At 36.4% G+C, this 15,977-nt stretch overlaps 1 protein-coding gene across 15 annotated transcripts in view; it reads left to right on the top strand.

Annotated features, from left to right (window-relative positions):
- The window catches only part of tenm3 (teneurin transmembrane protein 3), an 842,281-nt gene that overhangs the window by 620,407 nt on the left and 205,897 nt on the right, over positions 1 to 15,977 (top strand). For 10 of the 15 annotated variants that reach the window (XM_039751049.1, XM_039751056.1, XM_039751053.1 and 7 more), the window contains 2 exons: positions 1,320 to 1,412; positions 2,656 to 2,894. In XM_039751049.1, the coding sequence (XP_039606983.1) occupies positions 1,320 to 1,412; positions 2,656 to 2,894 (332 nt within the window). The remainder of the gene's footprint in view (positions 1 to 1,319; positions 1,413 to 2,655; positions 2,895 to 15,977) is intronic. The other 5 variants (XM_039751058.1, XM_039751057.1, XM_039751062.1 and 2 more) reach the window with 1 other exon arrangement.

The raw sequence follows: 15,977 nt of genomic DNA, 5'->3' as shown, positions 1-15,977 counted from the left end.
ATTTATTATATATACTAAGTGTTGATAAGGAGCAGATCTCAGTTGCCATTTTAATGATTCAGATATATTGTTTTATTTATTTTTCCATCTAAGCGACATGGGGCTGTCTAGGGGTTACTTTCAAATTAATTAAAAAAAATATATATATTATGCTTATCTTTAACTACATGCCGATAGGAAGTGAGGTTATATCCACGCTGTGAAAAAAGGTTAGAGATTTAAGTTTCAGTTGTGTACACTTTATTAGGTTTGTTTTGAAGAAAGTTGTGCCTCTTTAACACTTTTCATCAAGTGTTCTTCTAGAATCTCATTCTTTGTGGCTGGATTTCCAGACATAACTGACATGGAAAAGGAATCCATTCAAAATTACTCTAATGTGATTTGGTACTCCAGTTGAGTTTAAATTGCTGTATAGGGCCGATCCCAGAAAAAATCATGAGAATATTACAGCCATTTTTTTCCTACTTATCCATCTTGTTAACCTTCTTAGTGTGGGGATGTGATCGCAAGAAATTCAGGTAAAATAGAAATTAAAAAAAAAAAAACAGTCAGAGAATATAGCACCAGTTTGTGACTCGCAATCTCACCAGTCCAGTTTAGACTCCCCAGTTAATCTAGCATGCATGTCTTTGAGTCATAGGAGGTAACCAGAGTATGTAGAGAACACCTGACACCCTAGGTATGTGTTGAATGTCCAAATTCCACACAAACAGATAAAATGGCAGGAGCTATGAATCACCCCACTAATCACTTTACCCTAGATATATATGCAAAAAAATCATAAATTATTAAATGTAAGTTTCCTTATTCATTTAGCTTTAATTTTTTTTTTACAGGTGGAAAATGTGAGGTGAAGTACTGTCTTATTGTGTATTTGTAAAGTGGAACACACCTTCAGTTCCTTTGCAATATTCCTGTGGGTTTAGACTTAATTTTGATGACCATGTCATTACTAATGCATTATTTTAAATTTAGTACTCAATTAAATAAATCTTATTTTAAATTTTTAAATGTATATTTATTGTTTGTTATTAATATGGTTCTTTATGATAGTTTTTACTGTTAAAAGACTAATTAAGGGATGTAAACAAAAACGTTCTTAATCATAATTTTAATGAAACACAAATGCCCATCAAATCTTTATCATCATCATGTCATTTCACTTGAAACAGTTTGGTGGAACAATGATGATTCAGGTTAAAAAGACCTTACTAACACCCCATTCCCAAAGTTGTTGTTTTTATTTATTTGATACTGTGAGAATAAACTGAACAAAATCATTCTAATTGTTTGTCTCTATATTTCATTTCCATGTGTAGAAAATTAGCAAAGCACGCAGTTCTTGAAAATGGGCATGACAACCTTATAGAGATGGATGTATTTACACCACCGTGCCACGATTTTGGGGATGGGTATGTTTCTCTAAGTGTTCACATGATACTAGCTGCTGCTGTGGTTATCTCAACGCTACACCTTCTAATGAAGTCAAAAGGTTACTCTTTTAATTGCTGTTTGCTGGCACTAGTGTGCTTAAGCATACTGTATATTCACTCCTTATTGAGACTGATTACATACTTGGGTTGCACTGACTTATGAAAACAACTAGTCAGAGAAGAATACAGGGTAGTGATATGGAAAATATACATTAAAGCCTTACCTTAATGAAAAGTGGTGACTGTCTTTTTTTTAACAGGCAAGCCTAATAATATATTTTCACATATATAAAAGTTGGGGAAAAATAAGACACAAGTGTCTACTCTAGGTGTTTCTCATCTGTGACAGCTAGAATCATTTCCGTGTTTGTTGCATCGTGTCATATCCTTATGATGTATGATTTAATGTATAATTTAAAAAGTCATGTGGTTCTTTAGAGAATATCTAACTTTTCTCTGTATTTTAATGTTTTTCTGTCTTTCCTACAATTTGAAAAGAAAATGAATCTACAGAGGTTTATATTTATTAAACTAAGCTCTGGATTTTAATCTGTTTTTTGCTAAACATTCTGATGGTAGCTGCTTGTTTAAAAAGGGCCAAAGTATAGAGATTTTATACTGCAACAAAACTAATTTGATGGATTTAATAATGGCAGCTTTATTTTACAGCCATTACACTTCCCAGGGGGACTGTTGTGTAGCCTAAGACCTGCAATCCCTTGTCAGAACTGTTAATTTTGAATTAGGAGATCAAGTTTAATTGTCCAGACCTTACTTTTAACCCAGAACATTTAGATGTCAGACTGGGGTGATGGAAATAGAATAACTGCCGCTAAGGCTTCTATTTTTCAATAGTTTAGTTTTTCACAGGGGTAAAAAAAATAATAAAAAATGTTAATAGGACGCAGTCAACTAATGCATTTGATTAAATTAGATGACCTGGTTAATTAACAAACGGGCAATGCTCTGTTAGTCAGTTATAGCAGATTCAAAGTCGCAAGTGGATTTTATTTATTTATTTATTTTAGTTAAATAGTGCCACTGCATGCCTATTATTTTGCAATCCCTATACATTGTTAACCCTCCCTCATCATATATTTACATTGGGTTTTGTTTCTTTGCTCACAGAACCTTCTGCATTTGCTTGCTTGTATGTTGGCTATCTATCTATCTAGCTAGCTATCTATCTCTCTCTTACTGTATACTTTCTTTTGTTATGCAGGCACTTCCTTTTTAAGACTGGCACCGGGACAACTCCACTCTTCAGCACAGCTACGCCTGGCTACACAATGGCAACTGGTGCTGTTTACTCCCCACCAACCCGGCCTCTGCCTCGAAACACTTTGTCAAGAAGTGCATTTAAATTCAAGAAGTCTTCGAAATACTGTAGCTGGAAGTGCACCGCCCTCTGCGCTGTTGGTGTCTCTGTGCTGTTGGCAGTCCTCTTGTCTTACTTCATAGGTAACTATAGAATTCAGTACACTAGGATTCAGAAAAACTAAACATTGAAGTAAAACCTTAATAGAAAGCTTATTCCACATGCTCAGAGTATACCACCAGGAACAGTGTTCTCAACAACACATTACAGGAGTTAATGTTTGCATGTGTTGTTTCCCTCTATTTTCTTAAAACATTAACTAAATAAATGTTTTTTATGGTTATGAAAGTGATTTTGTAATTCAACATAATACTATGGTTTTATATTTACTTTTATTATTTTTTTCCCACTTTGTTTAACTTTTTATTGAATTTATTAAAATCAAATAACATTTCATACAAGCAATTCAACTTTTTACAAAACTAGATTTGAATAAAATCAGCTCCCACCCATGAGAAAGAGAGCTAGGCCAACAGAGTAAAACTGTAATAGTAGGAAGAATTATAAAAGGAAAGAAATCTGCTTCCTCAATTTAAATGCTTATTCTAAAATGTTATTGATTAGATCCTGCCAGGTTTTTAAAAAGATTTGCACAGATCCTGTAAGTGAGAGTTTGATTTTTTCCAATTTCAAATAATATATAACATCAGTTACCCACTGACGTATAAGAAGTGAGTTAATATTCATCCAGTTGAGCAAAATTAGTCTATGTGCCAGTAGTGAAGTAAAGGCAATTACAGTTTTTTTTTTGTCCTTCTCCACTTTAAGCCTATCTGGAAGTACACCAAACAAAAATGTTAATGGATTAGGAGAGATTGTGACACCAAGGCTGTCTAAAAGACATTTAAAGATTTTATTCCAAAATCATTTTAATTTGATGCTTGACCAAAAGATATGGCCCAATGAGGCTCGAACTTGACTGCAACATTCGCAGGTTGGATCTTGCCCTGGAAAAATTTTGGGCAATTTTAAATGAGACAGATTTGCTCGATAGATGATTTTAGCATATGGAGCTAGAGTGAATTCTGTGCATTGCTACCTTCCACTCCTTTTCTGAACTGTTGAGTGAGAGATCCTTTTGCCACTGCACTCTGCGGTCTTTGAAATGGAGGGTCTTTGACATGTTTTTACCGTAGATCCCAGGATACAGGCCGACCTGGTATATTAGCCGAACCCCTTCTCTACCTACTAAATTACATGTATTTGCCGATGACCGGTATTTAAGCCGACCCCCTTCTCCAAGCAAAATTTTCTAAATTTCCTTAAAAGTGTCTCTTCGGGTATATTTATAATGTTTATCGGCGAGAATTTGAGACTGCCGGCATTTTTGATATATAATATAATGTGCATAATTTACCAAAACACCAATAATTTTTCTAACGTACTAACTAAAAAGTTATAAATAGTGCCTAGCCTACCTCAATTAAGCTAGGAGCATGGCGGCGCACATGGTCGCAGCGGCTCAGGGCTCTCCTTTTCAGTGCACTTTTTTGTTGTTTTTGTACTTTTTTGTCCTTGTTTGTGCACGATCGGTTCGGAACATCCGCTACACCATTCAGAACCTTATAGACATCAGTGTCCAGAGCCAGACATCTGTTTCGAGTGTTTTTCATCACACGCACAACATCCCAGACAACATAGCCAGACCAGCGGGCTCTCCGTGGATTGTTGTCAGGTCTAGGAGGAGGGAAAGAAAGAAGAAGCGGGGCCGCAGATCCGGCGTTATGCTAAAGCTAAAAAACAACCATACAAGCCCTATACAGAACTTTATTCTGCACTGAAGGAGCTGCTTTTAATCTCATTGTAGATGCGTATAGTGACAATAAATGGAATTCTATTCTAGAAACAATTTCATACTGTACTCACCATTTAATTTGACATCTTTGGGCTACAGGAAGGGAGGAGATATTTCCACACAATGTCCATCTTCGTTTCGATTGCGATCGCTTTTACCTTCTCTTCCTTCCTTAGCAGTTATGTGTCTTGCTTGCATGGTCTTAATGAATTATATATATAGGTAAATCACTGCAATGACGGAAATTACACCCACAAACACGTGTATCTGGGCTCCGACTGACGCTACTAACGCTCTCGGTTGTTTGTTTACAATCACGCAAGCGGATACACGTGACCGCATCCGTTTCATAACGCAAGATGTTGGTCGTAAATCTAAATAAAAAATTTCATTTTAAACTTCACGATAATTTATTATAAATTTTATTAAGAAAATCAACAACTAAAACACTTTTTTGAATAAATTCTTTATTTAATTTAAAGTACCGGCATGCAAAGTTACTTCTTCATCTGAAAGATGGCTCTGTGGTTTCGTCATTATTTACTTCCATATTCAACGGCAAAACCGGCATTGCGCTGGAAATCTTGAATCTGAAACGATACTCGTTGTATAAACCGACCCCCAAACTCCAAGTCAAATATCTAGGACAAAATGCTCGCCTTATATAACGGGATCTATGGTATATAATTCAGAAATGCTGTCTGATTCCTCAAGATTGATTAATATTTTTCCAGAATAGAAATAGGTCGGAGGTGACGAAAATTGGGCAGGTTTGGTTTAGCAAAGCTTTTAATTTGGAGGTAATGAAAGAAATATGTTCTGGGAAAGTTAAATTTGGAATGTAATTGTTCACAGGATGCAAAGACATTGTCTATGTACAGATCTCTAAGTGGTTTAACCCCGAATGTTTTCCAGACATAAAAACTGTGTACATTTGAGAGGGTGGAAAAAGGTGGTTGTCGTGCAGAGGGTGCCGCAGCTACAAGATTCTCAATCTTGAAGTACTTTCTACACTGGTTCCATATTCTGAGTGAATGAAGCACAAGTGGGTTATTAGTATATTGGCAATAACTTGTATTTATTGGGGTCCTTGCAAGGAATATAAAGAAGGACTGCAGGATTTTATTTCTATTGCGGACCAAGCCTGTGTATGTTCATCTGTTTGTGTTAATATCCAGATTTTTATAGCTTGTATATTTGCCACCCTGTAATGAAATTGAAAGGTAGAGCCATGCCACCTTCTGCCTACACTTTTTACTTATGTTAACATTATTTAGTCCTGTATACAATTTACAGCCTTTCTGAAATTATTTTTGCTTATTCATCTTGTGACAACAATAATAATAGTAATAATATTTAATTCTCTAGTGACATGTCCCTAAGGATGTCATGAAAATATACAGTTCTTGGCATAGTTCTCATGATGGTATTAACCTTGAAACATTTTCCACAGTTCACCTTTTTATTGCTGAGCTGAACCCTAGCAAGTATGCATTGAAAGTTTTTAAGCACTGGCCAGACTATGAACTAACTTGTCATTATCAGCTTTAAACGTTTTTGAAGTGGAAATTACTTTTACTGACACTTCAGTATCTGTTGCCAGGCATTTCTTAAATCCCATTTATTGGTAGAAAAAAGCAGCACAACATTTGTTAATGGATTTTAAAAACTTATAGTTGCATTCAATTCACTTGCATATAAACTCAGCAGGATGCTTAAGCTAAGATAATTTATGGAAAAATATGGATTCCTAATCACAACACAGCCCTGTAGGGGACAAATATCACTATGCAGCTTTTGATGCATAGGCTTTTATCTTAAATTCTAGTTTTTACTGCATAACACCATTTCTTATCAGTCTTCATGTATCTCTCTTTAAGATGCCTTTATATACCTTTAGTACAAATTGCTGTTGCTCTCAGAATATATTAACAAAAGTGACTTATAATGCTTGTTAGCTTTTACAAAATGACCGCCAAGTGAATATAAAGCAGAGAGGATATCTTAAGAAGAAATTCAGTGTATATTTTTATGACATTACTTTCTTCTTCATATAAGGTCAATGCTTCATGTGGTAGAGATTTGTGGACACACAGTTACATAACCCTACAGCTGATCATTTTAATAGTCAACGTCTGTGATAATAGCATAGTTTAATAAGTATAATTGAATATATTTTTGCGTAGCGTTTTCTTAAAGGAGAATGACAAGAAAAACACAGACACACTCGGAATGCTCATGTTACCCCCTTCAAAATGCTTCTCTTGTCACTTTCTCTTAGAGCAATAATGTGGCACACCAGGTGGCTCCATCAGCCTCTGTCATTTTGGAGCCACCCGCTACTGTGTTAATGAAATAAATACTGCCTTCTTCTGGAAGTCTCTTCCAATTAGGGATGCTTCTTTGAGCTGGGTCTTTCACTTAAACACCTGGAAGCACAAAGCTGTGTTTAATATTTGAACTCCTTATTTTCCCCCCTAGCAGACAATGTCTCATGACTTGCTGTCATTACGCCCGGCAGTAAGTGCACATTTTTGGGAGGATTTACACTGACACCTCATTAATGAAGGTCCATAGATACCATCACTATAATATGAATTTATGTGTGCTTGCTGTTAATGTATTTTCTGATCTTTCTTTCCCAGTCCTTTGTTTCAGGGAGCTGGATCCTTTTGGGACAGCATTAGTTAAAGGGTGGAAGCCAACCTTGGAAAGAAAGCCCACACATTTGCTCACACTTGTTCTATTTATAATTGCCAATCCCACAGCCAGCATGTCTTAGGACAGTGTAAAAAATCCTGACATTTCAAACAACATATAGACCTTACAGAGATCACAGTTTCTGAGAGGTGGCACCAAGTGTATTCTTTAGACTGAGTTCCTCTTTTCAATAAGTAGCACAAACGAAGTATAAAGGATTAAAGCAACATAAAAAAATACAAAGTTAATTCAATCCAGAGAGATTTGTAACATAGTCCACTGGAGCCTAATATGACTGATATACATAAAATGAGCAGCAACAGAGGAAACAATGATGCAAGAATATCTATAGCAAGGGAAGTGATATTAACAAACAAAGCAAGGCATGAATTACCATGACACGGAATACTGCACTAAAATTAAGATGTTTTATTTTCAGCAATAAGCGTCAAAGAGAAACTATAGAGCTGCTGCAAGTTAGTTGATTTCATTTCCAGTTGTTGCCTCAGTTAGTGCTTTAAGTAAAGAAACATTTATCAAACATGTCTGCTCTGAACCTCCTTCATTTACAATAAAAAGATAGGCAAATGCACAGTCCACAAAACACATTGATGAGAAAATTTGTGCTTGCTCACATCCACAGTCACACTTGGAAAATACTGCAGTATAACTCATTGTGTATAATTCACTGATATGTCTCTTCAGTAAGGTGGGCAAATGAAAATCTTTCAAATGATGCGTTGCAACCTATTACTGATGTATTCCCTAAATACTCTAATTATATTTTTATAATAATTACAAAGAAATGAAATCTTTGTCAAATAAACATACCACTCATTGTTTTGAAGTTAATGATTCTGATAGTATGCATTGCAATTATTCACTTCTGGAAATTCAGACTCTTTTGTTGACAAAACAATCGGTAAGACTAGAATTAAAAAAAAAAATCTCTGACAAAATCAAGCCAAAAAGTGTATTCTACCATCACTGCTAGATCTTAGGGAATACCCTGATTTTGTGATACAAAAATTTCCTCATATATAGTTTCATGCCAAGGTTTTCTTTATCTTAAATACACCACAAAAATTGTTTGAAAATGTAAACACAGACATCCTTTTGTCTAAACTGCAGTATTATGTAGCTTCCCCATATGAAGTGAAATTGGTCGGAAAAATTATTTTTGGACCTTCAAAAAAGTCGATGAAATATCATTCTTACACTTACGTCCATTCTGACTAAGTTCCCAGAGACTTTTTTAGCCTAAACTGGGAGAAAAAAAAGGTGTAAGCCCCATTTTATCCAGATAGAAAGTGACAACAAGCCAAATATACTGTAAATTAAAAAAATGAATTCTGTAATATAATACAATAAGCCTTGCAGTGAAGCAATTAAACCAATTATCTCATGTACCTATAAAATTATGGAATTAAAAAAATCCCAGTTGTTTTTCCTACTTAAAGTTTAATAGAACAACAGTTTGCCCCACTGTAGATTTCACAATGACAGTACTGTACTATTGTTTATACAGATATCTAGGAAAACATAATGAGTTATACAGCTTAAATTGATTTTGCGATGAAGGACAGCATGGCAGAGAGATTTGGTTGCTTACACTGATTATCGCTGAGTGCTTAAGCTAGTCTTCAAATACAGATAACTGTACTATGCATTTCATCAGACAGCCATAATTACACTACCATCCAATTCTATTGTTATTGCATATTGTTAGTTATATTCATTCTGAACAGCAACTTATCATAGGCTGGATAAGCAATGTAAATTGGGTCTGTTAAATGTTTTCCACCTACATAATAGGTGGCTGTTGCTTAACAAAGTGTCAATGGCAAGATGTACTGTACGATCAGCATTCATCACTTTAAACACGGACCATATAGGTAAAAAGGGCATAACGATGTTTATTTTGATAATGATTTTGTTTCGCATTTTTCCCCACATTAAACATACTGTTGGGTCAATGTTTAGCCTTATGTTGCTATGCATGAGTGTGCATTTAAATATAGACCAATTTTTTTCACAGAAAATTGACATGCTTTTCTAGATTTACTTTATAAAAAGAAGAGGCTCTTCTGTGTTGGTAAAGATTAAAGAATGAGCCTGTTTGGGTTTTCTTTGTACTTGTTTTGTAAATACTCTTACTTGTGCTTTTATAGCACCATGATGGATATTCACGGCTTCCACTAAAAATAAAAAGGTTGGAATATGAAACATAAAGGATATTTTTGATAGAGCTGACACAAACAGCATTGTATTGAATGTAACAAGCAAAATTTCAGTAACTGTGGGGATCAGATTTTTTTTTGAGCCTTTAATATAATTGAATTTACTTTAATTCCAAACTTTCATTTTAAGATGCTTATTTTATGAAGTAAAGTAATTTTTGTATATAATAGTTTTGTTTTAAGCACATTAATGACATGTTTATGTCTTTCTAAATCACAATAAATGGACAGTCACAAAAGTATAATAACCGTTGTCTGAATTTCAGCCTGCTTTCACTTCCCTGGCTTAGACACGTACTGACACAAAGAGTGCAGACAATCCTTTATAATCAGATAAACCATTATTCTGCTGATAATATAATGACCAGTGCTTACATGTTCACCAGGGGCCTCATGTATGAACGGTGCGTACACACAGAAATGTTGCGTAAGAACTTTTCCACGTTCAAATCACAATGTGTAAAGCCGCACACTTTTCCACGGTACCTCATACCTTGTCGGATGCAAGTTCTCTGCTCGGTTTTGCAGACTGGCGGCACCCATCGTCAAAGCAGTGCTACTGTTCCTGTGTGGTTTATCTTTATTTTCCTGACGCGGCTTTATAAATACACTGAAAATATTGTTTATTAGTGTAATGCATCTGTTAGTAATTAACTTGTAACAATATAATGGTCCAGGGAATAGCCATAGTATTCCAAATACCATAACTGCTTTAACATTGTTACTCTCACAGGACCTTCTTTTTCTTCTTTCAGCTGCTCCCTTTAAGGGTTGCCACAGTGGATCATCTTTTTTTTTACATATTACTCTCACTGTACCACTCTGAGTATTCATATCACTGTATCTGAGTGGGGAATCACAGCAGCAGCTGATCGGGAAGAGAATTATTGGTATACAGCATCAAGCCCAAGCTGCCACAGCAAAACGTTTCAAAGCCTTTCCTGTACGGACCTCGCGGTTCAGAAACGGTTTCATCCCGAGAACTATAAACGCACTCAATCAAATCTTCCTTGTAGAACTGTTTCTACTTATAAGTACAATTACCCCACTGTAAACTTGCACTACAGTTATAATATTACACAACCTGCGCCACATTATAAAGAGCGTATTTACATATGATGACGGTATCATTTGTAAGATGAAATGCAGCAAAATATGTTGATGATATTATACAGATAAAACTTTAACTTCATTTAAATAATCTGTATTGTTAATAATTATACATGTGAGGACACGGTGCCACAGTTCTTGCATATTCACGTTTTGTTCCTGCCTCTCGCTGCATATTTGCTGAGACTGGCGCGACACTGGAAGGATAGATGGATAGAATAATTAAACACATACTATGAAGATATTTCAGTGTTCCTTAAAAGTTTTGAAGAATCGTTGTTGTAAGCTTACAGATGGCTTAACGTCAATTACAGAGCTGATTGTGTGGCGATTGGGTATTTGGAGAAAGAAAAGTAAGGACAAGAATTGAAGGTTAGTACGGTTGAAAGAGACAGTACTGCTACAATAAATTATTTCATCGAAGGTCGCGCATGGCACAGCAGCATCTTGTATGAGACATGGACAATCACTGCGCCATCGTGTTCTTAATAACATGCTTTCATTCCAATCATCATGAAAATGATATCACGTATACATCTCAGTATTTTAATTATTCAGAGAGCTGTAATATCACGGATGTAATGGATTCTGTGTCCTGTTGGAAAAAGAGCAAGAATGGAAGCATTTAATGATTCACGCACGAGCCTAGAGCCGCCCCTGAGTACTGCTGCAATAAATTATTTCATTGAAGGTCGCGCACAATCACTGGGCCATCGTGGTCCCATGTTTAATAACGTGTTTTAACTCCCATCATCATGAAAATGATATCACGTATACATCTTAGTTATAATATTTTATACCTATACATTTTGTATGTTACACGTATAACATTTTAGTTATTCAGAGAGCTGTAATATCACGAATGTAATTGATTCTGTGTCCTGTCCGAAGTAGAAAAAGCCGGTTTAACACTAGAATTACCAGAGCCTACGAAAAAACTCGTAATTCCGTCCCACCTTAAACTGCTTCTTAAATCCCTTCACACCTCTCCGCCAGCGTCCTTTGTCTTCTAAATGTGCTGATAAAGAGAAGCTTGGAGCAGCCGGCTATTCCATCCCCCCACCAATTTAGAACGTGCACGAACTTCAGCTTGATTGAGTATCTGGGAGTGAAGTGGAGTTTTAGAGTGGAAATAATAGATCGTTGTTTGGAACACACGCATTTCATGTCTGTTCCGTTTCTACAGTAATCTGTGTCAACACATTGTTAAAACAGAAACTTTTTTTATATTCTAGTAGTAGATGATAAAATGTAGGCATAAACTATATAATGTATGAAGCCTGAAGTCCAAATAGCAAAGAAACATTTTCACAAGAATAACACAATTGCGCTTTTATTCAAAAATATAACTGCAGAAACAAAAAGCCGCCTTAACATGCGACATTGACAGCAGTTTATTGTAACTGCCTCCGTGGTTCAATAGAATCAGCCCCCGCTTGGGAATCAAGAGGTCACGAGTTCGATCCTGCGCCCCTAACGTTTTGAGAAGTAAACTGCTCTAAGTCGTACTATTTTAGAATAAAAGCATACATTTGATTTCAGTCTGTAACAGCCGGTGCAATTTATGATCCTTGTAAAGGTTAGCTTTTTTTTTATTCACTTTTCATTCTCTCAGTCGCGTTCAGAATCAATCCATACAACCCCATCTGACACGGCTGTTTTCACTAAAGACGCGCTTATAGCTCTGCAGTGTACCACGATGCATACTAACGCCACACCCCCCCCGGTTCTGACACACAAACGCTGGCGAAGCTGCCTTCTTCGATCTCACCGTCACTTGCTTTTCTTTTTTTTCAGTTTTATTGAGTGTTCCTGCCAGTCCCCGCATGTTGCTGTATGCTGTTTCTTTTGTACTCCAGGACATGCAGAGGAAAGAATGGTAAAAAGCAGTAACTTCGGCGCTATATGCAATCATCAGACACTCCCCATCTGCCCGTGTCGCTCAAACACAGGAACATATATTGGTGTAAAGTATAACAAAAGTGCACTTTTATTCAAGTGCACTTTTTCCATCGCTTTTCCTGTAAGAAGCAATGTACACACTTCTCTCTATGCTGTGGTTTCTATTACACACCTGAAAGAAAGAGACAATATATGTGAAAATATAATCGCACTAATGCAATATTATTTGAAAACGAACAGCGTCAGATCGGGTGTGAATTTATGCAGGAACTGGAAATTCTCTGATGCGGACCCTTCCCCCAGGGAAGAAAGTACAGTGTCAGGTGCTCATTCAGTGTAATAGAAACCATAGCACAGAGAGGTGTGTACACTGCAACAAGTACACGTGTCGTAAATGTAGGAAGGACGGTCCTTGGGTGTGTGGGAACTGTTAATATTTGAATGTGATGATTTTATATAGCACGGAATGAAAATCAGCACTTCTTAGCATTGCACCATGCAAGCTGTCGTATCAATCGCCTACTGTAACTTGCTTTCTTTTTCTTCGGTTATACAGGTAGTTTTGAATAAAAGTGCACTTGTTTTGTTTGCGAAGTGAAGTGTCTGCGTGCACTTTTTGTGGCATTACACGTGTATTGTTTGAGCAGTATAAAAAGTATTGAAAAGTATAACAAAACAACGGGCAGATGGGGAGTGTCTGATGATTGCATATAGCGCCGAACTTACTGCTCTTTACCATTCTCTCCTCTGCATGCCCTGGAGTACAAAAGAAACAGAATACAGACGCGCTATAGCTCTGCGTTGTACCACGATGCATACTAACGCACCAAAAAAGGGTTCTGACACACAGACGCTGGCGAAGCTGCCTTCTTCGTATCTCACCGTCACTTGATTTTCTTTTTATTCAGTTTTATTGAGTGTTTCTGCCAGTCCCCGCATGTTGCTGTATGCTGGATATTTTCACATGTATTGTCTCTTTCTTTCAGGTGTGTTATAGAAACCACAGCATAGAGAGAAGTGTGTACATTGCTTCTTACAGGAAAAGGCGATGGAAAAAGTGCACTTGAATAACACCAATATATGTTCCTGTGTTTGAACGACACGGGCAGATGGGGAGTGTCTGATGATTGCATATAGCGCCGAAGTTACTGCTTTTTACCATTCTTTCCTCTGCATGTCCTGGAGTACAAAAGAAACAGCATACAGCAACATGCAAGGACTGGCAGGAACACTCAATAAAACTGAAAAAAAAGAAAAGCAAGTGACGGTGAGATACGAAGAAGTCAGCTTCGCCAGCGTTTGTCAGAACCCTGGGGGGTTGCGGGCGTTAGTATGCATCGTGGTACACTGCAGAGCTATAGCGCGTCTTTAGTGAAAACAGCCGTGTCAGATGGGGTTGTATGGATTGATTCTGAACGCGACTGAGAGAATGAAAAGTGAATAAAAAAAAAAAAAGCTAACCTTTACAAGGATCATAAATTGCACCGGCTGTTACAGACTGAAATCAAATGTATGCTTTTATTCTAAAACAGTAAGACTAAGAGCAGTTTACTTCTCAAAACGGAGGGGCGCAGGATCGAACTCGTGACCTCTTGATTCCCAAGCGGGAACTGATTCTATTGAACCACGGAGGCAGTTACAATAAACTGCTGTCAATGTCGCATGTTAAGGCGGCTTTTTGTTTCTGCAGTTATATTTTTAAATAAAAGCGCAATTGTGTTATTCTTGTGAAAATGTTTCTTTGCTATTTGGACTTCAAGCTTCATACATTATATAGTTTATGCCTACATTTTGTCATCTACTACTAGAATATAAAAAATGTTTCTGTTTTAACAATGTGTTGACACAGATTACTGTAGAAACGGAACAGACATGAAATGCGTGTGTTCCAAATAACGATCTATTATTTCCACTCTAAAACTCCACTTCACTCCCAGATACTCAATCAAGCTGAAGTTCGTGCACGTTCTAAATTGGTGGGGGGATGGAAGAGCTGGCTGCTCCTAGCTTCTCTTTATCAGCACATTTAGAAGTCAAAGGACGCTGGCGGAGAGGTGTGAAGGGATTTAAGAAGCGATTTAAGGTGGGACGGAATTACGAGTTTTTTCGTAGGCTCTGGTAATTCTAGTGTTAAGAAGCACTAGTGATTCACACACATACAGCACAATGAAGATCAAATACAAAACAAAGCATTTAACGTGCTACTTTAGTTACGATGGGATTTGAGAAACTAGTAAATTAAATGATTTTAAGATGAAGTTTATGTTCTACTTTAATGACAAAATAAACTACATGATTAAAGTTGATATTTCGAGATTGAAATTAACATTTCGTGCTTTTTTCCTACTCGGTGCCTTTTTTTCTCACTGTACCCTAATAAGCTTCCATATGACACTCTGACGGTGGGCTACGTCTCGCCTATTCATGGCAACTTTGATATGTGACAACTTCTTTTTTATGTCGGGTGCTGTGCGACTTTTATGAACTTGAGCTTGTTTCTCCAACACACTATGCCACTCGATCAACTTCCTTTTGTTGATTGTACCACTGTATAAACCAACAAATAGTACGTTTTTTTTTGCCTCCATTTGGTATTCACTGTTTTCAGCTGATCGGGATTTATGGAGCGGAAGAACGCGGAAGTTGGAGTATGCACAGAATTTTCTGTGCGTAAGCACATTTCGGCTTTTGTGCTTACGTCATGTTATAGTGCAAATTCTACGCACGCCGTTATACGTGAGGCCCCAGATCTGTAGTGTTTGCAATAGTAAGGCAAAGGATAAGTGTTATACATATTTCCATACAAATAAACAATTTTTAAAATTTAGTAATCAAAGAAAACAATGAATGTAGTGCAGAAAATCCAACATACAGTATGCATATCTAAATAAATTATACAGTAATGTGTATGTAATGCATGTGTGTTTTAATTTTGGGGAAGTATCAGGCTAGATAGTGAAGAAAGATGTTAAGTAGTTGATAGTTGGGTTGGCTGAAGCTTTATCAAAGTATTTTTGTTAATTCATAATTTAAACAATTAAAGCAGTAGAGCTGCACACACAGAAAACTAATTATTTATTGTCTAACTCTTGCTTTGATAAAAAATCAGTGTTTTTGACATTTCAGAAATAGATGCTATACAGCAAAATCAAGTTTTCAGCATGATACACTACGTATACAGTGCCTGTGCCATAGTTATTCTCATAGCAGAGCCTTAATCTGTTTCTTCTTTTCATATGCTACCTTGAGCCAGTCTTTTTATATTTCTATTTTGTTTATTTAAAAGAGAAAGACAAACATGGTAGAGCAAGAAACATTGAAACTGTATGTGTTTTACTATCATATTATGTGTGTCACTGATGGATCAAAAATAGAAAGAATTCAGACAGGGCACTATTTAAAACTATTTATGATGAAAG

The sequence above is a fragment of the Polypterus senegalus genome, chromosome 4, assembly GCF_016835505.1.
Source record: "Polypterus senegalus isolate Bchr_013 chromosome 4, ASM1683550v1, whole genome shotgun sequence".
NCBI classification, from domain to species: Eukaryota; Metazoa; Chordata; class Cladistia; order Polypteriformes; family Polypteridae; genus Polypterus; species Polypterus senegalus.
This window is presented reverse-complemented; position numbering and strand designations above follow the sequence as displayed.